The sequence below is a fragment of the Danio rerio genome, chromosome 10 (assembly GCF_049306965.1).
Source record: "Danio rerio strain Tuebingen ecotype United States chromosome 10, GRCz12tu, whole genome shotgun sequence".
Taxonomy (NCBI): Eukaryota; Metazoa; Chordata; class Actinopteri; order Cypriniformes; family Danionidae; genus Danio; species Danio rerio.
In genome coordinates this window covers 7,389,170-7,415,282 of record NC_133185.1, presented here as the reverse complement: position 1 = coordinate 7,415,282, position 26,113 = coordinate 7,389,170, and the positions used below count along the sequence as shown (strand labels likewise).

General features: G+C 35.4%; 1 protein-coding gene and 1 long non-coding RNA gene across 10 annotated transcripts; one reads left to right on the top strand and one right to left on the bottom strand.

The window, feature by feature from the left end:
- Positions 1 to 18: 18 nt before the first annotated feature.
- On the top strand, positions 19 to 2,613 carry LOC141376311 (uncharacterized). The gene is made up of 2 exons (XR_012386138.1): positions 19 to 96; positions 1,366 to 2,613. It is a non-coding gene; the product is annotated as an uncharacterized lncRNA (long non-coding RNA).
- ddx4 (DEAD (Asp-Glu-Ala-Asp) box polypeptide 4) lies at positions 2,021 to 25,088 on the bottom strand. Of its 9 annotated transcripts, none has more exons than XM_073913494.1 (27): positions 23,398 to 25,088; positions 22,945 to 22,990; positions 22,585 to 22,615; positions 17,461 to 17,508; positions 15,503 to 15,535; positions 14,905 to 14,955; positions 14,719 to 14,772; positions 13,793 to 13,819; positions 13,635 to 13,709; positions 13,369 to 13,395; positions 13,211 to 13,285; positions 13,025 to 13,063; positions 12,915 to 12,941; positions 12,784 to 12,834; positions 12,585 to 12,626; positions 11,107 to 11,142; positions 10,970 to 11,014; positions 10,493 to 10,635; positions 9,801 to 9,953; positions 9,506 to 9,660; positions 7,787 to 7,916; positions 7,509 to 7,675; positions 7,200 to 7,345; positions 6,475 to 6,574; positions 6,122 to 6,392; positions 4,407 to 4,514; positions 2,021 to 2,750 (listed from the first exon to the last, which is right to left on the bottom strand). In XM_073913494.1, exons 1-27 carry the CDS (start codon positions 23,616 to 23,618, stop codon positions 2,661 to 2,663), a joined length of 2,391 nt encoding a protein of 796 aa, XP_073769595.1. In that variant the 5' UTR covers positions 23,619 to 25,088; the 3' UTR covers positions 2,021 to 2,660.
- Positions 25,089 to 26,113: the final 1,025 nt, after the last annotated feature.

The window sequence follows — 26,113 nt, the reverse complement described above, 5'->3', positions numbered from 1 at the left end:
GTTTTACGCTAGAAGTCCATTCGCAGTGGAAGCTGTTCTGAGAACAGTTCATCTTGATCAAACGCACAGCCCTAAATCCAACAAGAAAGCTTTTTTGTAAATTTTATCATTATTATTGAGCTATTACAATTAGCATAATTTGTATTAGACATGTTTCATCTTATATTTGTTTTCATATATTCATTTAGATAGTTTTTTTCCTGGTTCTGACCTCATTCCTGTATTACGACGTTACTGTATTTACGCTGATGCCTTGATTGAAAACATTTACATTAGTTTAATTTTGTTTTGCAGATTAATAAAATCACTACGCGGTTTCAATTTATGTGGGATGTTGACCAAAATAATACACGATTTACTTTGAGGAATTTGGGGATAACATATAACTTTATTTTCAAACACAGCTTTTCATAAAACTAGGCCTGTTTTTTTTTCGAGAAGTACCCAACATGAGTTTAATCTTTTATCCATTTCCGTGATTTTAAAAATGACTTATAGGTTTTTGCACATTGTGTACAGAAAACTAAATTATTTTCCAAAGTTAAAGTCAAGAGTGAAAACTGAACGGCATATTCATTCCTTTTCTTTTCGGCTTAATCCCTTTATTAATCAGGGGTCGCCACAGCGGAATGTACCGCCAACTTATCCCGTATGTTTTTACAGAGCGGATGCCCTTCCAGCTGCAATCCAACACTGGGAAACACCCTACACTCGTGTACACGCTCACATACACCACGGCCAATTTAAGTTTAGTCTTTTGGTGGGGCAAACCGGAGCACCCGGAGGAAACCCACGCGAACACTAGAACATGCACACAGGGATGACAACCGACCCAGCAGGGGCTCGAACCAGCGATCTTGCCCCTTTCTGAATGGCTTTTACCATGTGTTAACTGTTTAGGGTACAAATAAAATATTTTCTTGCAGTTAAAAAATTATTGCGAGTCTGCCTCGCCGTTTTAACTTTCCAAATGTATAAAGTGTAAACAAAAGTTCAACCAACGATTATAATTTATAAAAGTAATACATGTTCATTTGAACCCTAACAAAGCAATATTAACCACCTTACTGGGACACATTTTGTATTTATTTTCTTCTAAACATGACAATCTTGATTTTGTTATGTCCCTCTTTGGAGGTATAAATTAACTGAAAACGGAATAAAATTACAATTTTTACCATCTTTAGACTTGATTTCTGTACTTTTGGCCAAATCTAATAAACAATATTTATTAAAACATTTAAAATGTAAACCAAGTTAATGGAACAGTTAATCTTACTGGCTATAGTTCCAGACAAAATGTAAGCTATGGACAAAACTATTTAGTTTATACATTCATTCATTCATTTTCTACCGCTTTTCCAGGGCCGGGTCGCGGGAGCAGCAGTCTTGGGAGAGAACCCCAAACACTTCATCTTCTTCAGGGGGATCCAGGTCAGCTGAGAGACATGGTCCGTCCAGCATGTCCTGGTGTCTTCCCCAAGGCCTCCTGCTGGCGAGACATACCTGGAACACCTCCCCTAGGTCGGCCTCCAGAAAGCATTCAAAACAAATGCCCAAGCAACCTCAACTGACTTCTCTCGATGTGGAGCAGCGGCTCTACTCTTGAGCTTCTCCCAAGTGACACAGCTCCTCACCCAGTCCATAAGTGTGTGTCTTGCCACCCTGCCAAGGATACTAATTTCAGCAGATTGCATCCAAGATCTATTTAGTTTAGTAAAATAAAATCACAACACGTCTATATTTTGTAATAATCCTTATTTATAACCCAAAACGGTCAACATTATGTAATACAAAGTGTTATAAATATGTAAATGCAACTTGCACTTGTCAAGTTTTAAGGGTTAAGAACTGCATAATTCAGAGCTCAATCTGTAAGTGAACTTAACCAACTGAAGAAAAAAAAAACATTGGTATAAATAGTTTCTCTTTTATAGCAATTTTATATTTAGTTTTTCCTCAAATATCTAAAAACGAGACAAAAACTCACAACTTGAGGGAACAAATAAGCATACAGAAACACCAGTATCCGTCTTTATTTTGAGCCACTTCAGCTAGTGAGGAAGCACCGCTCTGTTACAGTCAGTCACTGCCTCTTGACTGAATTTTATCAACATTTTGACTTTAAAATTAAAGAGATGTCTGTTAAACAATGACTTTAGCTACCTTTATCTGGCAAGGTACATCTGCAAAACAAGTTTCTTGTTCTATACTCTGGCTTCAAGACGGAAATGTCAAGAAAAATAACCTACAAACAGTCACAATCAACAATAGAACTGATTAATAGATTTAACTGTAGGAAACACCTTTAGGTCAAAGCTTACAAAACTCAATACACTCCTAGCAAAGTGTTAAAATGTGATTAAACAAACCCACCCACTTCTGCACTTGTGCTCTAGTAAAACAAATCCACTATTTCAGATGTGCTCCAGTCAAAACGAGTGATACCAAAAAGATGATCAAATTAAACTGCCAAAAGGTATTAGTCTTGATTATCGTCCTTGAGGTCAAACCTACAGCATTCAATGTGACTCTAAATACAACAGCTTTATCCTAATGCTACTTTAGTCATTCAACATTAACAAATATCCTGAAATGGTATTGAAGAAGCTCGCACAAATAAAATAAAAATAAAATAAATATAACAGGTGTGAGGCCAGTTATTCCCATTCCTCATCGTCTGCAGCAGCTGCTGCGCTCGGGGCAGATGTTTGTGATGGTGGCGGCTCATCGCTCTTGAAGGATCCTCCCTACAAATAAGACCATTTAGACACTCAAGTTTACCACAGCATTCAGAAACTCAACTTTAAGTTCATCCAAAAATAAATGCTGCTTTCATCCTCAGGCCATCCAGGATGTAGGTGACTTTCTTCAGTAATAAAGATGTTAAGCCAGTTAAGCCAGGACACTGTTGTCCTTTGATAAACTATTTTGAGCGCATACACTGACTTATTCACTGAACATTAAGCAAATAAACTTTATGCAACAAGGTTATCTAAGTTACGGGTGGTGGGAGGAGTTATTTAAATTGGTAGATCAATCAAAAAGGCTCATAAACTTCAGACATGAAAAGGAATTCAACTTATAAAATAGGGATGTTTGATTTTTAACTCCTTTTGGCTGAGCTGATCTCCTCTGTTTATCTTCTGTTGAGGAGTGTTCAGTTACAGGGTAACAGTAACGCCATATTCACACGGGACTTCAGCGTCAACGCTTGACTGCGTGTCTGAAGTTGGGGCTGACGCATCATATCAGCGTCAGCCAATGAAATTCAGTCAGCAATAGGCTACTGTCTAGCTGGTGTACTTGCACACAGCGATCTGATTGACTGACACTTCCGTCAGCGCTAGGTGAGCTAGTCCCAACTTCTGCAGCAAGCAACGCCTCTGAAGCGGCGCCAACGGATCTACAATGCAGTTCAGCAACGCCTGACGTCACTCAAAGTGAATGGGAAGCGTTGATGCTGACGCCCCATGTGAATGGGACGTAAGGTTTGCAATTCCCCATAAGGATTAGCTTTTCACAATAAATTAAATGACCCCAGTTCATGCTATGTTCCATAAAAATAACTTGATCTAACAGAGCCCGCCAAATAAAATAATCATAGAACAGGTACTAGGACCCAACAGGAGGCAGTTTGGGAGCCATATTGTAGAAAAATAAAGTGTAAAGTAGATATTGAACTTAGATTTGCTTGACTGGTGTCTGTCAAGTCTTAAATTTTTTCTTATATTCTAAACAAAATGTCAACTTTCATTTTACTAGTCTAATTTTTTTACGTTAATGGGAAGGCATTAGGATTTGTATTTATATTTGCTGTGGACAGTCATTACGAACCAATGATAACTTAAAGGTGTTTGAGCGCCAAAATTAATTCTTCTCAAATTTGGTCAATTTTAAACTGCCGAAATAAACTCAAACAACTTTGTTTTGGACATTTTGTTTAAAATGGTGTAATTTCTTAAATTTATAAAATGTTTTTAAACATGCCATTACTCCGCTCATAGTGGTGTACCCATATTTCTTAATGGCATTCACAGTTAAAACTAATCCAAAACAGTCAATCTAAATCACTGATTGTGAGCACATGATTTAGACACGCCCACTTTTATATCAGTGTAAATACAGATTAAAAAGGAAAAGTACAGTACTTGTCAGTGGTAACTAAACACAATGCTATTGGCCAGCCCTACTCTGTGCATCTCAGTGATAACACTCAGACTTTCATTATGTGATTACTAGAGAGCAACAGTTTCAACTGAAAAAAATCTGTACTGATCTACTAGGTGGAAAAAAAACTACATCCTGAATGGCCTAATGGTGAGTAAATGGAAAGGAAATAAATTTTTTGGATTAAGTTTTTCAGCACAGAGATTCAGGCAATCACATAGAAAATTTTGGCATACCTTCCGCGAGTCTGTAGATGCAAACACCTTCCCACGTGGGTTGAAGCCTGTTGTCCCATGAGCACTGAAGGCAACTTCCTCCAGCCATTTTGGAACTACTTGTTGGGCCTGAGAGATTTATACACACACACAACAGAATCTAGTCATTAAATATCATTGGGCTGTATAAAGGTATGTTGCCACCAAGGACATCAACCATAAAGGTAAAACCATTTTCGGTTGCTTATGTGGACAAATATTTAGTTCATTTAAATTTATAGTTTGACTAACATCCAAATACAATCGATCAGTTTATTAAACAATCAAATTTTGGATTTGTAGCAGATGAATAACCCTATACGGTAGTTTATTGACATTGGTTAAAATTTATTAAGAGTCAATATGGCTGAAAACTTAGTTAATATCCTAAATACAAGCAAAACTCTAATTCTACTCTTATTCTAAAAGGTAACTCAAATGAAACAATACTGTATTGTCAGCCCACAAGAGGGAATAAGCAAGCACAAGGAACTTTATCAGATGAAGTATCACCTTTTTTACTTAAGTAAAACACTAACCTAAGTGTATAACTTTTTAAACAGTTGTTCTAAAAATATAAGTCTGTTTGTGCATATAAAAAAATAAAGCAAAAATGTGCATCAATAACCTGAGAAAATGTGCTTCAACTCAGTGTAGTCTTTGTATCACTACTTTAGCAAAATACCATTCAGAATAAAGCTGCATGTCACTACACCTCTACATGATGTTAGTCAAAAACATCAGCACACCTTGTGACAAAAATTATTTTCAAATAGGTTTACAGCAAAAAAAGCATGAACCCTACTATTAAGACTTGCGATATACAGACACTGGTGCAATCTGGCTGGCACTTCTCCACCTGAGTGTGCTTGTCTTTATGGACTCATCTTTTCCCTAAAGAACTTAATTTGTGATTTATCACTTATTTTATGCAAATTGTAATTGTGCTTGTAGTGCAACTTTTGACTTCTTTCTTTGATTTTATGCAAGTTTGTAATTTTGGCTTTAGTTACATTTTTGGTACATGTAGCAGAGTTTAGAAAAAAAAGCATTGTAAATAAAGTTGTTTAATTATAAAACTAATTTCTAAAATTTCTTTTAAGTGCAATATTGATTCTGTCTTTAGCTGTATTTAAAAGGACAGTTAGCATTTTCTTTTTGTTTTAGAAAAAAAAGCCTAGAGCAAGGCCTGAAACGCTAATAAATATTCAAATCTCGAGTGAAAATGACTGACTGGAATGCAGCATTATATTAGTTAACGTTGCACGTTTCACACAAGGTTGTTCTGCACTAATCTCGCTGAAGCAGAAATAGCTCCAGAGTTCACAAGTCAGATGTATGATACCTAGCAGCATTCTAGACAATTAGAAAAAAAACTCCCAATTAAGAGTTGTCTGGACTGTAGCATAAATGAATAAACTGTGGTGGTTATGTCACGTGCTGATATATAGCCCATTTTTTTTTTAATAATTTGATGAACTATTTTAAGATTAATTTAACAGTTCTACTATCTCTTTTTTTAAAGTCAAAAGTTGTTGCTGTTTTTTATACCCATCAGTAACACTCCAGGGTTTTTCCAAGGAGAACTTCAATGAGTGCCTAATGAAAGGTTAAAGTCATTGATTTCATGCATATTTGAGTGTTTTCACCCATAATGTGCGTTGTATACTATAAGTGTCAAAATGATGAGTACAAACCCCTGAAAGGACTTTGACCAGGGAGCGAGCTAATGGAGTGTCAGACTCTGGGTTAAAAAAGGACACGGCGCGACCGGTGTTCCCACAGCGTCCAGTTCTTCCTATGCGATGGACATACTCATCGATGCTGCTGGGCATGTCAAAATTCACAACATGCTGGACTTGCTCAATATCCAGGCCTCTAGCAGCTACAGATGTGGCGACCAGAACTGGACACTGGCCAAGGCGAAAATCACTGAGAGCTTTCTCTCGCTCTCGCTGTTCCCGATCACTGTTCAAATAGAGAAAAAAATAAAGTTAAAATCGCAATCTGTAACTAACAAATGTGAAAAACACCAGTAAAATAAAATTACCCATGGATGCTTGTGGTTGAGATCTTCTCTTGACAGAGAAATGTTGCTATGAAATCAGCACTTCTTTTGGTTTCCACAAAAACCATTGTGCGCTCATTACCTGTAGAAGACAGACAATTCTTTACTGTGAAAAAGCAAACTTAAGACAGAGTGATGCCCGTCCTTTACCATTTTCACAATATAACGCCTCGCATGTAGTCAGAAAAGCCTATTCAAGATCATAATCTTCACACCCAATAAGAGCCATTTAACGTTATAACAGCCCCTAACCACTTGATTTAGCTTTAATTCATCATTAAAACAAAATGCGTCAGGAACAATTTATTTAAAGAAACGGATAACTGTATACATGACTAAAACATATCCATATTCTCCTGGCAGAGTTTAGCGCAAACCCTAATTAGACAGGTGTGCTAAGAGGCAAGTTAGAGCTAAATTCTGCAGACACCGACCATCCAGGACCAAGATTATTGAGCCCTTTTTTAAAAGCAAAGAGCAATAAAATAGCCCTTCTTTAGGCAGAGGATAACAGTAAACAAGTGCAGATTAACAAACCTGAAAATTGCAGACTAAACTGCCATAACCAAAATTGGAAAATGGTTAGAGAATTTTCTGTAAACTTAAGTGAACAACAAACATTCATCCATTTCTTACAAAGGACTTTAGATCCACTGAAAATGAATGCATTTAACAAGACCGTGTACAATTTCCTAATGTAAACTCACCTGTTGCTCTGAGCAATTCAAGCAGCTGGTCCCTCTTTGAGTACTGGTCCACCTGAACAATGGTTTGCTCCACATCACTGCATGCTCCACCCACCACACCAACAGCAAGGAAAATATAGTCCACTTTAAGAAAGTCAGCAGCCATTCTATCATGCAACAAATGAAACATACATCATTCCCACTGAAGCCATGGTGAAGCAAAAGATGTTTTCATAAAAGCCTTTTAATCAAGTTTCAGGTTTCATAAGATTGAAAAAAAAATCCTTTTTATTAAAAAGAACAATTTAAGCATTTTAAAGAACCAGAAACCTTTGAATATCTTCAGGGTAGGTGGCACTGAACATGAGGGTTTGTCGTTCCTCTTTTGAAGGCATACCAGGAGACGCCACCAGTTTGCGCATTTCTGGCTCAAAGCCCATGTCCAGCATTCTGTCTGCTTCATCCAGAACTAGATAGCGCACTTTACTCAGGCCAATCTGATAGAAACAAGCAATAAAACAGCTGCAACTTTAAGACTACATATTACTGTATGGCAACAGATATGAAATGCTTAGAACATCAAGGTTTTAATAAATTAAAAAGATAACCTTTCCACGACCAATGAGGTCATGCAATCTTCCAGGAGTAGCACACAGAACATTGCAGCCCTTTAACACCTCTCGGATAGTATATCCAGTATTTATACCTCCATAAACCACAACAGGTCGTACACAGGTCCTACAACACAGATTATAGATTAAATTAGGCCTGTAATTATAATCGATATATCAACTTATCGCACAAAGCATAAACATGTCCTCTATTTTGCAATATATGAGATGCAATATATAATCTCCCATGCATAAAAAATTGAATTTTTTAGCAACATTTTAGCTGTTTGCGCAGCCTCTCTCTATTGGAGGCATCAATGTCAACATGGTATAAAAAAAAAACATACTATTTACTAAAAATTCATTCATTTTGTTTTTAGCTTAGACCCTTTATTAATCTGAGGTCATCACAGCCACAACTTATCCAGCATGTTTTACACAGCCGATGCCCTTCCAGTCGCATTACTATCCACTTGTTAAGTGGTGACGTGTTTGTGACGCATGTATACTGTTTCTGGGTCCAAGCCGCCATTCATTTGAGTGGAGAAATCATTCGTTTATGATCGCGTTTTATTCCTGTCACACATTAAAGCTAATTTTATATAAAATCATAGTGTACACAACAATCTCTGGGCTTGCTGCATAACAAATACCAAAAAATTTACAATTTATAAAAAAATGTATCTCTTTCTGGCCATCGGATATAAGGCATGGACATATATACTGCGATCGTGATTTTCAAAAGCATTAAATCGCTTTGTAAACGTTTATTATTACCATTTCATGAGTCTCCCCATTGAGTTGAATAGAGCGATTGGACCCGGAAGCCTCTTCGCGTGACGTCACACTTAACAAGCGGATAAATTACTGAAGTATATTTCATTTCATGTGGGTGTCTAACAACTGAAAATGGATCTGGTAGCAGATATCGCAGCCTGTTACTTTTTACCTTGTACTTTAACATTTATAACTATTTGCTTAGAATATACATTTCCACGTTTTGATTCCAATTCCTAATTATTAAATTGTTATTGACTAATTAAATGAAATATTTAGAAGAATAAAATATGCATTTCTTGGCAGAGTGTACCTGCATTACGATGGTATTGTATTGTTATTCTGAAATTATTTAATGAGTGGCATGAAATGGTCTTAAAAGTACAATATTGTTTGTCGCAACATACTTAGGGCAATGTATCATACAATAAAAAAATAGATATCTTGACAGGCCTAGATCAAATGACAGGATCCTTTAGCATTGTAAAATTTTACTACAAGCAATGCTTCATAAATGAGAAACTTCAGTACAAGTGTGGAAATTAATCAATGTGGAGAATTAACCAGCGGATAATCAAACTAATCACAAAAAGTTAAGGCTGTTCACACTTGGCAGGCTTGTTTGAATTAAACAAACTCCAGAGCTATTGCTGTTAGTACAGGTCTATTTGAATTAATCTACCAACTGCATCTAAATAAACACATGCAGTTTAAGAAAAAAAATGCACATTTATAAAAAAATAAATAAACAAGTGTTAAACAGCACATTCTTTTTTTAATGTTGTAAAGACCTAAAGAACCTTGCAAACGTGAACATCCAAAAAGGTACTTTAGAACAACAAGAGATGACACTACATTGGAGATACAAAAGCCACAAAACATTAGACCAGCTTGTTGCACAAAAAAATAAATAAATAAATTCAAAATAGTTTAGTGTACCCGTATGCAAACTTCCTGGCCTCCAGATAGATCTGATTGATAAGTTCTCTGGTGGGAGCCACGATTATGGCCTCAGGCTCCTGTATCTCACTGAACTTGCTGGCTGCCACACCATCAGTCATAAAGCGCTGTAGGATAGGCAGCAGGAAGGCCGCCTGAGTGATGTCAGAGTGAGCAAACAATCATCATATGAACCAATTTTCTACTAATTAATAAACCACAACATCTCACAAATATATAAAAAAAAGCAAGTATAAATTAAACGTAATTAGAAGTCATAAGAGCTTGTTCTTGCCGTTTTTCCTGATCCAGTCTGAGCACAAGCCATTAGATCCCGTCCAGCTGAAATGATGGGAATGCCATGTTTCTGAACAGGTGTAGGCTTCACATATCCAGACTTTGATACATTTTTGCTCAGTGAGTCACAAAGTCCTGCTTCCTCAAAAGTCTAAAAGGAAAAAAACAACAAAGTTTGATTTTGTAGTATTTTTAGCTGTTATATGCAGTTGTACAACACCCCTTGTTCAGTTCACTTGCAAACTCTCCATCTAGTGGTGCTTCAGGTTGTGACATTTCACAAGCAGTTCAGTGTTTGTATTAAATAGTTCAGAATATTAAATATTTAGACTTGATTCCAAACCATGTTTTATAGATAAACGCAAAAAGGTTTCTGTGAAGGTTATAAAAGGAATAAAAACGTTGGCGAAAAGCAAATTATGATCTCTGAAAAGCACACACAGAGACAACACGTTTAGAAACTACATTAGGAATGTTGTCACCCATTATGACTTAAAATGCTGAAATGTTCTTATTGTTTTAAAATGCAACTATTTAGAGTTTATAAAACAGTAGATAAATTCTACCCACATACTTTCACCACATCACATGACAATGCCAATATGAGTGGAACAAGCAAATTACTTGTACTATAAAATTTGTAAATCAAAATTAAAGTGTTAAAAAAAAAAAACCTATGCATTAACTTACCATAATTGCTTTTGGAGGATTGCTGCCACTCACGTCCACAAGAATATCATCATATTTGTCAAAATTAATGCCTGTTGCATAATGGGAGAATATCGAGCTCTCCTCCTCTGGAGGAGGCGGCGGCACATAAACAACCTTGGGTCCTGAAAAAAAAAAGGCCATTCAATTTACTTGAAGCAATACTTTATCAGATGAAAATCTATCACTTCAAACTACAACTCTCTCCTCCTCTTTAATATCAGTCATTTAAGAGCAAAAAGACTCAAACACCATGATTAAAATGTCTGGTATTAAATCAGTCCTTAAATTGTATCTGATCTTTTGCAAGTCAGCTCCAAAAACTATGGAAAACACTTCTTGTATAAAATTTAGCAATTTACGAGACAATTCGTTTAAAGACCATCAATTCTACTTCCTCCCCAATTCCTTAAATCAATTTTAACATGATGATTACTTTATGTATAACATATTGCCCACCTGCATTTTCACTTCCTTCTTGATCCAACTTGTCTGCAGTTGTGACTGAACAAACAGGAAAACAATAAAATGGATTAAATAATAATAAAAAAAAAAGTTAACACTTTAGAACATTTTATATAAATGCAGTAAATTACCCTTGGAAAATACTTCCTCATTCCGGCCTCTAAAACCTGAACAGTAGTCAAAGAAATAGATTAATTTTAGGGATGCAAGATATAGACGGTCATATCGTTTATCAGCCAATAAATGCTACTTTTAAGTTTATTGTTATGGGTCCGATGTCATAATTAGCTCGATAAATTTAAGCTGCTAAATTACGCAATTGTACGGAATTGCCTGCCTCGAGCATGCATGGCCAGAACTTGTTCAGTGCAATTTAATGAAGCTTTCCTGCCATAGTTTATTCCTTCAAAGTCCATCCTTTCCTAGTTTGGTCTTGTGGCGTTAATAACTCCGTAACCAACCATGCTCCTTATTATAGATATGTTTGATAGGGTGTAATTGCTTATTTTGGTTGAAATCGCCTCAGGAAAAATTACATGTAAACAATAGGAGTGATGTACGCGAGCTAAACAACTCGTTGGGTTGTTTGTAATCTAATATGATTATTTGTTAACATGTTGCTTGTCGTGTTGTAGTTGATGTTAGATTGTATTTAGTTTGATTGACATATTTATAATTATTTTAACAAGTCCTCATGATGGCTATTACCACACACACAGTGACAAGTGAGCTGTCAGAGCCAGAATCTACTGCATAGATCACCGAATCCAGCATAAGTGCTCAATGCTCAGGTGTTGTATCAAAATCTGACTTGAGGACAAATCTGACTCTTCATAACTTTAGTTAGTTTCAAACTTTCAAAACAGCGGTTTATCATAAACCTTTTATCGATCATTTCACGCAATTGACAGCAAGAACAAACATAGAAGCATTGTCTGATTGCCAAGCAGCACCTACATGTGTTTAAAATAATCTAAAACGCCAAATTGGATGAATTTCTGCTGCATTTTCTAAATACTCCCTGTATTTAGCTTTTCACTTGTATGGTGGCTCTGAACTGTCAAAACGCCTTTCAAAATGCTTTTCAGACAACATTTATACATATGTACATGTAAAACGTTTTGTTCAAGAACATGAGCTGGATTCGGTCCTTAGTTCTTTAATTTTTATTTTTCTTAAAATATATTTATTAAACTATTTTGAAGTCCTATTTTTAAATTTTTGTTAATTTAATTAACCAATTATTTTTCTACAACAGTAAAGTTGCATGTTAATTTGCTATGCAAAGAAATTTTTTTGGCATGCTATTAAATCAAATATTGGTCTAAATAATAACTTTGAAATTATATCTTTTTTGCTTTGAGCAGGCTTAGATCAGTTCAAACTTAGTTTTTAAAATAAAATCAGTTGTTAACTTTATAAAAATCCAACATTTTGGAATTTTTATAATTATTGGCTATAGTATATTGGCAATCGGCCTCCAAACCTTATGAGCTATCGGTTATTGACATCGGCCAAAAAAATCCATATCGGTTCATCCCTAATTAATTAATCCTTAAAGTGCTACTTGATAAATTCACATTAAAAACCAATAGTATATTAAAATCACCTCCTCTTCCGAAGCCTCTTTTTCCACTCTCATCACCACCACCTTTAAAACAAGACAACTTTTTTTGAAATTACCATTTGTTTGTAATGGGTCAAATGCAGCTGTGGTACCACATGCAAAATGTAGGTCCTAGGCTTCCAGCACAGCTGTTGTAATTTAATGTCATGTTTTTCCCCTCAATCACAATTAATTGACTCACCATCACGAAAACCACCCCGGAAACCACCACGACCTCTTCCTCTGCCTTCTCCTTTCCAAACAGATAGGGTCATTTAAACAAGAAAATGCAAAAGTAGATATCATGCTTTTTTCTGTTTGTTTTCTTTTTACCCTCATCGTTTCCATTTTCATTATTTTCTGGAAGAGAAAAAAAAAAGTTGGTAAATAAACAATTGTATATGAAAAAACAACAACTGTACACATACAAAGCAGGACCTTACCTCTTCCAAAGCCTCTTCTCCCAGTGTCTTCATTACCACCTTAAGACAAAAATATTAACATAAAACTTCTCAATGTAATTATTAGAACTTAACTACATAATTGACCACCAAATATCAGTCTTCCTTTATCTTTTTTTCCCCATTTTCTTACAAATTACAACTAAAAATTCAATCTTTTTAACAAACCATCACGGAAACCTCCACGAAAACCACCCCCGAAACCACCTCGACCTCTACCTCGGCTTTCACCTCCTTTCCAACCTGTAACAAACCGAAGGGGAGGTCAATAATAAAAATTTAAATAGTTGCAATAACAAGAAACAAACAAGAATTCTCCGTATTACCATCATCATTTCCATTTTCATCATTTTCTGAAAGAAAAAAAAAAAAGCGTTATTTAGAAATGTGTACATTTGCAGTCTCTTCATTAGCATCTAATGAAAAAAAACAAACAAACTGAAATTTACACAAAGCAACTCAACTATGATTGGTCCAAGGTAGTCTTTTGTGGCACTACTACTACACATTTCACCACTGCCTACTTTATTACACCCTTCACATAGTTGTATGCAAGTTTAAACAACTAATATTAATCTCTTCCAACACCAACCATCACGGGAGCCACTGCGAAAACCACCACGGAAACCACCACGTCCTTTTCCTCGACTTTCACCTCCGTTCCAACCTGCAACAAAAGCGCAAGAATCAATACTGTAACAATACAATGCAAGAGTCAAAACAATTATATTAATTGCGAATAAACATTACCTCCATCGCTGCCATTCTCATCAATTTCTGAAACCAAGAAACACTTATTTACTTGACTTGCACAGTCATAGAAACAACTTGCAGTCTCTAGTTCTGCAAGTTTGTCAATACTAAAGGTAGAACAAACAAGGCTTGAAAACTGCTTCCATTATGTTCACAAATTTATTTCTGTGAGCTAAAACGGTTCTGGTACAACCTTTTCATTTCTATACATGTACACCAAATGTGATACTATGAACTGTATTTTCTCATGTTTAAGGAAACTGATAGAACTGTAATGTACCAGAAAATCACTGATTCTCCTCAGTTTTAGGAGAGACTCAGCAAATAAACTCCCTTCATCTCGCAGAGAGTGCTAGTGCGTTATATTGGTAAGCTTCCATCAAATACGGTCTACTGAATCGTACTCAATCTTACTGGTATTCATGTGAACTCAAACAATTAATGTTCGAAAGCTGATAAATGCCTTAAAGGGAGAGCAGTGATTTATACTGCTGTTATTCAGATTGAGTATTTCAAGCATTTTGTAACATTCCAAATGTACTGTATGGAAGCGGTTTATTTCTGACTATTCTGATATGGAGATTTTGATTTACCCAGATCAGTTGACTAACATGAAGCTAGTGCTATTTAAGTCAAGTCAAAAGTGAATCTGGTGTTTAATAACATTGCTGATGAAACAGCACAAGCCCTGCTCCCTCTGGAAACTGAACCAAACTACGGCATTGGTGTATTGTGACACTCAGAATAAAAGTAACTCAATTAAATCTAATTTAATACATAAACTAGTTTATGCACGTTCCTTAATTTGTGATGTTTTTTTTTTTGCTGTTACAAAGCTGTTTAGAATAAAAATTAACTAAAAACTGTATTTTTATACCAGATTAAACTGACAGCTTCAAATCAAGCATGCATATAAATTTCACCTGATTTAAAACCGCTAAAGCCTCCTCTGCCTCCTCGTGATCCTCCCCTGCCTCCTGAAAACATGCCATAAGACAAAAGCTTTCACTATGCAAGTTGGCAAAATGCACATTTGCCCATCACATTAAGAATAACAATGTGAACTAGCGAAACACTGTTATTTAATTTCAGACTCCTCCCCTTCTTACCTCTCCCCCTGAACGAATCACCAGTCATTTTCCATGAGCTACCTTCAGTACCTGCAAACATGACATTTCAGATGATCAGATCTGTATGCTGCATACTTAAGCACTTTTAAATGACAGAAGCTACAAAAAACAGATACAACAACCAGATTGATAATCACAGTGACAAACCCCTGAATTTTTCTTTAAGCTTAAAAATGTGAACTGTCTCGCCAAAGGCCAAATCAGACATTGAAGCACTTGCATTTATCTCATCACCACAAACTAAATCTAATAGAAAGGTGGGGTCAGTATACCCAGTGTCATTATGCACTACTGTGCACATCTTGTAACTATATAGTCCAGACTTTGATGATCTAATTTCGCATTTTGATTGCCAAACAAACCTAAAGCACAACATGTCTTGTGTTCATGAGCCAGACATGAATTACTTGCGGTTCAATTATCAAACTAACTGCATCAACACTTTGTATTAATACAACAAATTATAATAAAGTTAAAGTTAAACTATAACATTGACCACAATGTCACATTGTCATTTTATCTGTGGTCTGTCTGTTATCCTGCAACAAATTACATAAAATAGAGAAAGCAAACAAACCTTCACTGTTTGACTTGTCATTTCCAGCACCTCCTAAAATCAAATAAAACGAGTGAATTATTGCAGTGTTGGTTTCATATCAACTAAGCGATCATTTTGCAATTCCCATCAGTGCTCCCCAGTCTCCCTTATCGGTCACTCCTAGTGGTGAGATGTATGAACAAAATTGTACATCACAGCAGAATTGTTATTTATAATATATAAACCTGCATACTTCAGAAAATGTCCCTTTTTATTTGAACCTTGTTCAATTTATTAGTATAACAAATTTATTAATGGTAGTATGTATTAGTATTAATAAATTTGTTATTATAAAATGTCAATATTTTCAAACTTGTTTTGGCAGAGCTGACGCCAATACCTTTTCAGTTTGAGTTTAGAAAAATGTCCATTTAATTATTTGTTTACGGCTTAATGTGATTTTTTTGTGGGGTGGGGTGGATCAGTTCTTAAAAGTGCTGTATTGGTTTTTATTAATGTTCTGTGGTCATGATTTTAGGTTATTACATTTTACAGTGTGCACACCGAGGAATGTGTTGAACAGAAACGTTTTGGATTTTTATCTCCAAAACCTTTTGATTGTTTTTGTCATAAGATCAATGCACCAAAATCTGACACAGGTGTGCAATGCATACTTCACTATTGGATAAAAAAAAAAATGAAGCCAGATGGGAAATGTTAATTTTAAACAGCATTTTGTTGTCAAAAAGTTTATTAAATAGAAAAGGATAAGCATAAGGCTGCAAACTGGTATAAACAGACCATAAACGTTTTATAAATTTATTATTTGAAACTTAGTATGTTTTAATTTTGTCGTTGATTAATGGTAGTGACAACTGCACTTTTATTCAGACTGCTGTAATTTAAAACTTTTCCACTTTATTCACTTCAAAACAGTCATCCAAGTCTGAGTGTAACAAGTCATGAAATCCTCGACTATTCGTTGATTTACAGATGAATATGTGTTGAGCTTCAAGACAACATTAAAACCTGTTGCTTTTAATTGAGGAAAACCATATAATTGAGCTTTTGTCTAATTTCATCTTTTGGATGAAATTTTAAGTAATGACATGGCGCCCAACAGCATGTGATGTGAAAACTCCATGTCCATTCTGTAGCATTTTTTATTTTTATTCTGGGTTAAACTTGAAGTGGGTATTAAAAAAGGGTATTTTGACATTTTACATGCGTTCAGCCTATTTATTGCAGCTAAAGCACATGAAAAAAACTTATTTGTAAGCTTAGAATAATTTGCACAAGTGCAACTATCTAGTTTCTGCAGCATCTTGAGCTATAAGCTTGATATCTGATGATAAAACCTAAAAATTGTTAGTTTAAAGCATTAATTGTTGATTTATCCAGAGTTTACGGCGTCTAGTTTACAAAATATTTAACTAATGGGACAAAACAGACTATTTTTTTTTTCTATCCATTAGCTTCCGCTTTCAGTATGGCACTAAATGTCACACAAGTTGAATTCATATTCACATTTAACACCTCAAGAATGCCATTAAATAATTGTAAAAGTAGTCAAAAGTGGACAAGTTTAACGTTTCACAGCCTGTTAACCACCTGTGATTGGATCAACAAAATCAAATCTTAATACCCAGTGTGAACATGACAAATAAACCTTTTTTTCAAAAAATATATTGTTTATTATTTGTGTATTTTATTTTAGCTAGTCTAATGTCAATTAGTCATCTTATCGGAAAGGCAGGCTGTTAGGTGGCAGATGCTGTAGCACTACACAAGCGAGTTCACTCACTGACAAATATTGTACGTGGAGTTATTTTGCTCACATTTGCAGTGTTAAGTTGCTCATTATAAAACAGATTTCTGAGCTGACTTTACTACAAGTGCTCCAGCGATTTTAAGCACTTTTAAAAGGACGTCCACTGCATTTTGGAACTAAATTGACTCCAGGTATTGGATTTTATAGACAGAATCTACGAGTGAACCTGTATAAAAGCTCTTGAATCCTCCATCAGAACCATTTGAGCCTAGACCTGCAAGTAAAAGAAATCAAAAGCACCACATTTGACAATAATAAATATAACCACTTTTTTTGTTTGACAACATAGAAGTGCACGTGGAGTTCAAATAAACCTGCATACCACCCAGTTGTGTTTTTAATATACAAACAATGTGAATAAAGGCTTTTTGACTTGGACGGTGATGGTTATTTCTATATTCTTGTATACAGGCATACATAAATAAATGCATGCATACAGGGGGGTGTAACGGTACACAAAGGTCACAGCTCGGCATATACCATGGTTTTAGGGTCACATTTCAATACGGGCACAGTACAACAGGAATAACAAATCCCCAATGCTTGCATTTTCTTTATTTCTAATAGGCATAAGTGTTGATACATTCAGTTACAGAAATTAAAAGCTACTTGTGATGCAAATATACTAAACAAAGGGAATAAAACTTTATAATTGAGCCCAACCTTAAAAACAACAGAAAAACAGTAATCATGTAAAGATTCAGTAGGCTTTAAAACTAAAACCTTTTAATGCAAATGCTAGCTCAGTCCATAACAGCAAATGCACTGGACAACTGCTCTGTCTTGTGCGCGTGTTCAGATAAAAGACTTGTGCATGTACATCTCAATTGAATATACTGGGGTAAAATAAATGTTCATATTTAAAGACATGGTGGAGAAAAATTTAATTTGTACAATCTGAGACCCACTTTATATCAGATATCACTCAGCCAGTGGAGATCGCTGATTTTAAAAGAAAACAGACCATAAAGGTTCACAAAACCCTCAAGTACTTTTTCAGAAATTTTAACGGATGTATGTGTGTAGAGCATCAGTTAAGACAACATTAGCACCTGTCAGCTTTAATTGTGGGGATAACTGGATAATTTTGAGCTTTTGTCAGCTAATTTCAGCTTCCGGGTTTAAAATGATTTTTGGGACAGGACCAAAATTGGCAACGTAGCGCAGAACTGCAAGTGCAAAGATGATGTGTCGGTTTCTCATTACTATTCATAGCGGAGTTTTCTTATCCTAAGAGAAGAGCCAGCTGCTTAATTATTCATGACTTCAGTGCTTTCCGAAGGCAAGGCAGACCTGCCTGTGCCAAGCTGCGAGATCCTACATAACGTTGATGATTGGGTGAGACCGTGTCCACGGACCCACGGCACACAGTATTTAGCTGTTCATGAAGGGTCGTATGTGTTTGTCCATGATCCACAGGGTTTGTTGCATGCTTTCCCCGTAATGCTGTCAGGGCCGTTACAGCAAAGTTGTGTGTGTGCAGCAAGCATTTTTGTCGGGAGAGCAGTACAAGAATTGCAGATGTTGTCTTTTATTATGCTGTGTTCACACCAGACGCGGAACGCGCAGGAAAAAAATAAAATAAAATAAAAAATTTGCGCTATTCGCGCGTAAATAGCCGCGTGAACATTTGAGTTTACTCGCTTCATACACACGTCAAACCCCACTTCATTCGCGTGTCAAATTCACTTCAGAACAGATGCGGATTCGCGTGATGGGCAGGGCTTGTCCGCCCGGTGACTGTGGCTTCGTTGCTAAAATGCTAGTATGAATGCATGGATAGTATGAAGAAAATAACTGTTTATGTACTTTATGAAGGCTGAAAAACAGCATTGATACGTTTAGGGTCGTGTCTGAGCCCACTACACGCTTTCAGAGGTGCATCCAGCTCTATGAGCTCATAAATTCCTCCAGAAACTGAACCTGGATCACGGAGGCTTTCAACAGTGCTTCTGACTGAGCCCAGCCCAGTTTGATGACTTGTTGTCGGTGTTGCCTAGAGGATTTCCCCCGGGAGACCATCAACAGGTTCTACGTCACAATCACGCCCCCACAAGAGCAAGCTTCTAATTGGTTAACGCGGTGCGAATGTCCGCTGAAGTTCAGATTTTCGAACTCAAGAGATTCGCACAAACGCTCGTTAAGCGCATCAAACGTGCAAAATGCTCAATTCGCCCCACGCCATTCGCGCATATCGCGCCGCAGGTTGTCTATTTGCACGTTTGCATTGACTTAACATGTAAATCACTCGCGCTTAACGCATGTTCCGCGTCTGGTGTGAACGCAGCATTAAGGAGTTCTTTTACATTAAGACACATCGCCGTGCTGCTTTGTTCGCCTAAATCCTCCAGATCATCACCAGGGCTAATGGTTAAAAAGGACAGGGAAAGAGACCTGCTGCACTGAGTCTGCATTCAGACCCGGAGATTGAGGGAAAAGTCCTCATTTATGAAGACGATTATCTTTATAATGATATAACAAATTGTGGCTATGTGTATATAAAATTACAAATGACAAATGTAGCAGGACATTAAATTACTATTTATTTCATTGCATTTTAACTTTATAAACTATAAAATCAGGGGTCTCCTCACGGTTTGAGTCTTATTTTATGAGCTATATATTTTATGAGCTTATATATTGTTCGCTCCCCTCTTTCTCCCCTGCTCTGCTGGCCACGCCCACTCCTGCTCTTTGCTGAAAAATTTAGAGGTAGACTAGAACCGAAAGTGGGGGGTGTCATAGCCCTTTAAACGCGCCAACTTTGTTGGCATTATGGCATACAGTTCATTGGAAGCGCTTAACCCAGGTTACTTAAAAATTTCAAGTCCTTTAGCATACTTCCACATATACCCAATTTTAAATAATATATAGAGAGGAAACGCCATTTAAATATATTCATTTTCTAGTCAACTTAAATAAAGTCAAGATGTCTTAAATTTCCGATTGTATTTATTTGGCATAGTGTAGTATTTAACTCTAATCTTAAATCTAAATCTTACTCGACGGTACATTTTTAAAATGGCTGAAAATGCAGGAAGACTTAACAAAAATGTACTTATTTTATGCATTTTTTTTTGGCTAGTTATACTAATTTTAAATTTAGCAATATGCAGCTTGTTTTATTTTATCCTCCATTTACAGCAGTCGTACTATTTCTTGTGGAATAAAAAATAGCCATTGTTTAGTCAGAATTTTGTGCAAAATATCTTCAAAGAAAATGGAAAAAGCTTTTGGACTGGTCAGAAAAAAATGACCTGTGGTAGATTAAAGAAATATTAAAATAATCAAGATCTGCAGCTCTACGCTCAAGATTTAACGTATATACGCAGCAGCACTCAATGTCAGCAGTAGGTCTACAGCAGTAGACCAATAAGAATTCTGAGGCGGGGAAAGCGTCGCAAGCTGGGTAGTAATGCATCCTGTGTTTTTTAATGCAAATATACGTTCTTTGAGAAAAACTCCTAACTTGTAGCACCGTTTTGGTGTCTGCAGTGACTTGACACATGTGCATAGACTGTATTCATCGGAGCACATGAACCAAATACTGTTAAGACTCGGGACGAATACATGTACCATTACACCCCTAGAAAATAGCCTTGGTCTCAGATTTTGTTGTTTTTAGAATACTGTGTTAGATTCAGGTATATTCAGTTTTCTTAACACCTGTGTAAATTGTTGAATCAGATTTTTCACCTTTACTGATATGATTCATAAAATCAGATTACAATAGAAAAAACATTAATCAAAAAAACCTCCACCCAGATGAGCCAGGAAACATCCTGACTCAGCCCCTAAACAGACAAGCACATTGAAAAATGTGAAAATCCAGCTATGATTTAAATTAGTTCATTTTAAATCTGAAATGTAATAGGTGTTATAATTTACAGACTTTGTAAGTTTTAAATCAGAAACATTTCAGATCACTGCTGAAGTTAAAGTCTTAAAAAATCAATTAAAAGAATTGATTTATGAAAATAGACAGTGCTCAGCACACCAAAATACATTGCCTATATTCACTTAGAAATGGATAAAAATGTTCGTTTTCAAAATGGTGTGTACTCAGTTTTGCTGAGCACTGTATAAAATATTTGTTTTATAAAGCCAGTTTTTTATCTAAATCTGCATGAAAAACAAACAAAATCTGAAATGTTTGTTTGGACAGTAGTTAACAATACCACCAGATGGCCACTAGGCTCCACTATTGACCAGAAAAGGATATAAATATGCATGGTATGAATGATATGGTCATCAAGTGCTAATGTTTGATACTGCACCCACTGAATTTGTCCTACTTTCACATTAGAGAGTTCAATGAGGATGTGGTGTCTAATTTGGATTCAGCCACAAAATAACAAAAGCCTGCAGTGAGAATGTCAGGATGTGCTTCATTTGGCACTGAATCAAACTAATAATCTACTGGTTTTTACTTTGTTAAAAATGTTTTCAGGCAATTTTTCCTGAAATACAGGATGTGGTATTTTATTACCACATAATTTTATAATACCACATTTTATTAGACTTTCTACATTTTTTCAAGATTTTACATTGCTGTAGCAAAGAAAGTTTAAACTCACTTTGTATGTTACAAATAAAATGTTATGCTTTCAAATTATTTAGTTTGTTGATGGTCTTTAGACTGAATAAGACAAAATTAGTGTGTAAACTAACAAAAAAAGTTAAAGTGATAGCGAAAAAAAACATTCCTACCCTTTTTCAAAAACCTGTTTTTCTTCTGTTAATGACAAAATTATATACTGAGACCTATTCATTTTCATAGCAATTTTTTTCCTATTATGGAACTTTGAGTCACAGCAACAAGCTTTTTTTTTCTTCTTTTAAAATCAAAATTCTGTATTTTGAGACCCATTAACTTTTCTTTTCCAATTATGAAAGTTTGAGTCCCTTAATTTATAGCTTAAGCAAACAAAACTCAAAAGTTTCAAACCAAATTAGGTAGAGTAACCTAATCCAAACCCATTAAGATTTTTTTTCTACTTACAAAAAAATAATTAATAGGCATTTTACAGAAAACTGGAAACCTGTAAGCATTGACTTTTATAGTATTTGTTTTTTTCTACTAAGTCACAGGTTTTCAGCTTTCTATAAGATGTAGTGTTGAACATAATTTAAAAAATCAATAGGTCAAACCAATTGAGGTGAATTAAAGGTGACTAAACATTTATTTTGGAGGTGAACTAACGTTATCGCTTTAAAGAAATATTAAGCAATTTCTGTGAATCGAAAACTTGTATAATTAGTTGATCAAGAGATGTTAAAAAAAACCTACCAAATCCTGAGCTGCAAGACACAACGGGACTCTGTAAAAAGGGTAAATAAATGAACATTAATGTAGTAGAAACGGGTTTGAATCCTGCTAACGTTACAAGTTTTTCGGTTTGAGTTAACTTACAACCATGCAACTATTCAGATTACTATGCCTCAAATTACATTATAAATTTACGTAACTTGAATTGTAATTTGCTTGCTTCAAACAAACCGTAAAATAAGATGCATTTAACGTGTTCGAATAAAACAAGAATTGACTTGTGCTCCCAACACAACTCTAGTATGCATGAAAGAGCACGTGCCACGTGGCATTCTGTTAATCACCGTCTGCTTGATGCTAGTAAAGCGTGCTCGGCCTTACCTGATCTTCCTCCCAGTCATCCATATTGGGTAATTTTAGGTGAGACCTGAGGGTAAAATATTTTACAACATCAGTGTCAGAAAACAACACATTGTTACAGAGAGCAAACTCGCTTTATCAGAATTTACCGCTTAACGTTAACCTAACTAGCTGTTAGATTTAAAAAGTCAGTTCTAGTATATTTAAACGGTCTCAAACGACAACCTAACGTAGGCAAAATATTATTTTTAAATGTCATTACAGTAATATACATTAGGTTATACGATAATAATTAATCAAAGACAAGTAGCTCAGAGATGATTTGTGTTAATTGGACTAGCATTGTCAATTATCGCATGTTAACTGTTTTGCACCAACACGTCAATGCTTCTCTTCAAACGCGTAATTAACTCGTAATACTAAAATATCGACGAATTCAACAATTTTAGAGTAGGTCATAAAGTTATAACATACTTTTTTTCAGAAGAGCCGGTAGCAGGTGGACACGCGTGAAGAGCCTCGCGAGAGAAAGAAAGATGGCCAGCTATGACGTCATCGTTTTGCTCGTGGGCGGGAAAATCGATGTAACGTCCGATTCGCGTTTTGAACAGATTCTTTTTTTTAAATGAATCAAGCGAGTGATTCGCAGACCCGTTTGAATCCGTCGTTTGATCGCGTTTGATTTGAAACCTCATTGGTCTGAATCAATTATACCGAGTCACAACTCTTCCGGTCATGTCTAAATCGAAATGAACTAGTGAACCGATCTCAAGGAGGACTTTTAGCGTTTAATAAGTATTTTGTTGATTTAAATATTCTTCAAGCAAAAAAGGTATAATGAAACTGAAATGTTTATAAAACTGTCAGTATACTGCTAAAATTCCCAGTTGAATTGATTTTTATTTGTATTTTCACGTGTATGGATGGTTAGGATCTCCAATATTTAATTATAAAAACAATTGTAAAATAAAACAAGTTCATTCATTCATTTATATTTAGCTGAGTCTCTTTATTAATCAGGGGTCACCACAGCGGAATGAACCACCAACTTATCCAGCATATGTTTTACGCAGTAGATGCCCTACCAGCACTGGAACACACCCTTGCATTTACATACATGCACTACGGTCAATTTATCTTATTCAATTCACCTATAATAACACATGTCTTTGGAGCACCCAGAGGAAACCTACGCCAACACGGGGAGGACATGCAAACTCCACACAGAAATGCCAACTGACCCAGCCGGGGCTCGAACAAGTGACCTTTCTGTGAGGCGATCGTGCTACCTACTGCGCCGCATGTCACTCTGATAAAAAAGTTATATAACCCATTTCAGCCAAAATTTATTTGTTACTATGTTAAACAATCTGTTTTGGTAATATTTTTTATAACTGTGTGGTAACCATGTATATCAAGCTTGAGATGTGACTGTATTCACAATACTCTCATGCTTACATAATAATAACACTGTTTGGTGGCAAAACATAACTGTTGTTTAATGCAAGGTGTTTGTCCTTTCTAAATGACTGTTGATCAGACTATCAAGTTTGTGCCCATGAGATCTGAGTAAAGATATCCAGTGTAAAAAACTATATGCAACACATGGGTCCTCAATGAATGGTACAGTGCAAATATTAAGCTATAAACTAAATCTAAGAAAGTTTTTTTTTAATTATAAATGATCAATTTCATGTGTTTTAAGTGTATATGAAAATGCACCTTTTACCATTGCATCTAAAACTCGCAAAGAAATGAAACAAAGTAAAAAAAATGTATATATGTACACATAGTTGAAGTCAGAATTATTAGCCTCGGGAATTATAAGCCCTGTTTATTTTTTCCCCAATTTCTGTTAAACGGAGAGCAGATTTTTTCAACACATTTCATAACAGTTTTCATAATTCATTTCTAATAACTGATTTATTTTATCTTTGCCATGATGATAGTAAATAATATTTTACCAGATACTCTTCAAGACACTTCTATACAGCTTAAAGTGACATTTAAAGGCTTAGGGTAATTAGGCAAGTTAGGCAGGTTAGGGTAATTAGGTAAGTTATTGTATAACAATGATTTGTTGTGTAAACTTTTAAGGAAAATAAGCTTAAAGGGGCTAATAATATTGACCTTAAAATGGTGTTTAAAAAAGTAAAAACTGTTTCAATTCTTGCCGAAATAAAACTTCTCCAAAAGAAAAAATATTATCAGACATACTGTGAAAATTTCCTTGCTCTTTTAAACATAATTTGGGAAATATTTAAAACAGAAAAAAAAGAAAGGGGGGCTAATAATTCTGACTTCAACTGTAACTATCCATATATATCCTTAAATCTGTTGTGAAATATTAGAATAAAAGTCTTTATTGTCATTTTATACGAGATACAACAAAACTGCAGAGTTTCTGTTTAAGATGCTTAAAAGAAAAAAAGAGATACATGAGACTAAGTAATGTATAATTCCAAAAAATATATAATCTAAGTGAGAGAAAACCTGCTGAAAATGGAGACATCATGCTGCACTGCATGAAGGGGTAAAAAATACTGCACGATAATAGCACTGAGAATTAACACTGATATTGGGGCATCATGGCGCAGTGGGTTGTTTGATCGCCTATACAGCAAGAAAGTTGCTGGTTCGAGGCCCGGCTGGGTCAGTAAGCATTTCTGTGTAGAGGTTGCATGTTTCTCCGTGCTTGTGAAGGTTTCCTTCGGGTGCTTCGGTTTCCCCCACAGTCCAAAGATATTGTTAATTCTTACTTGATTGAACAGAAAAACCCCATTGTAAAAAATGCTGGGTTCCACACAATTTCTTCATGTTGTTCCAACTCAAATCGATTAATTTAACTTAATTGTTTTTACAAATTCAAGTGAATTGAAAGGGACTAGCTGAAAATGAATGACTGAATATAAACAATTAAGTTGTTCGTAAAAAACTTTGATTAAGCTATTTTGATTAAATATTGCTTAAGCTTATTTTAAATAAGTAGTTTGAAGATGCAGCAAAAATGGCATTTTTTTGTGAATTAGGCTGTCCTAAAAAAAACTCACAAAAATTGTGTTGTTTGAGCTCATTTTAAATAGATCTGCATTAATTTTAAGCATAAAACACAACGAAAGTCCGTTCAAACATAAGTGCCATCAGGAGCAGCAAGCGAGCACAGAAACTCCACTGAAAATACTGTGGTAAA

Bases quoted from the DNA above. Each gene is read 5' to 3' on its own strand.
- ddx4 (XM_073913494.1), bottom strand. From the start codon at position 23,618: ATGAGGTTTCAAATCAAACGCGATCAAACGACGGATTCAAACGGGTCT. The intron at 14,773-14,904 runs GTAAGAAGGGGA...GCATGTTTTCAG, and splicing joins TGATTCGTTCAGGGGGAGAG to GAGGCAGGGGAGGATCACGA. The intron at 13,820-14,718 runs GTGAAATTTATA...TCTTGGTTTCAG, and splicing joins CTTTAGCGGTTTTAAATCAG to AAATTGATGAGAATGGCAGC.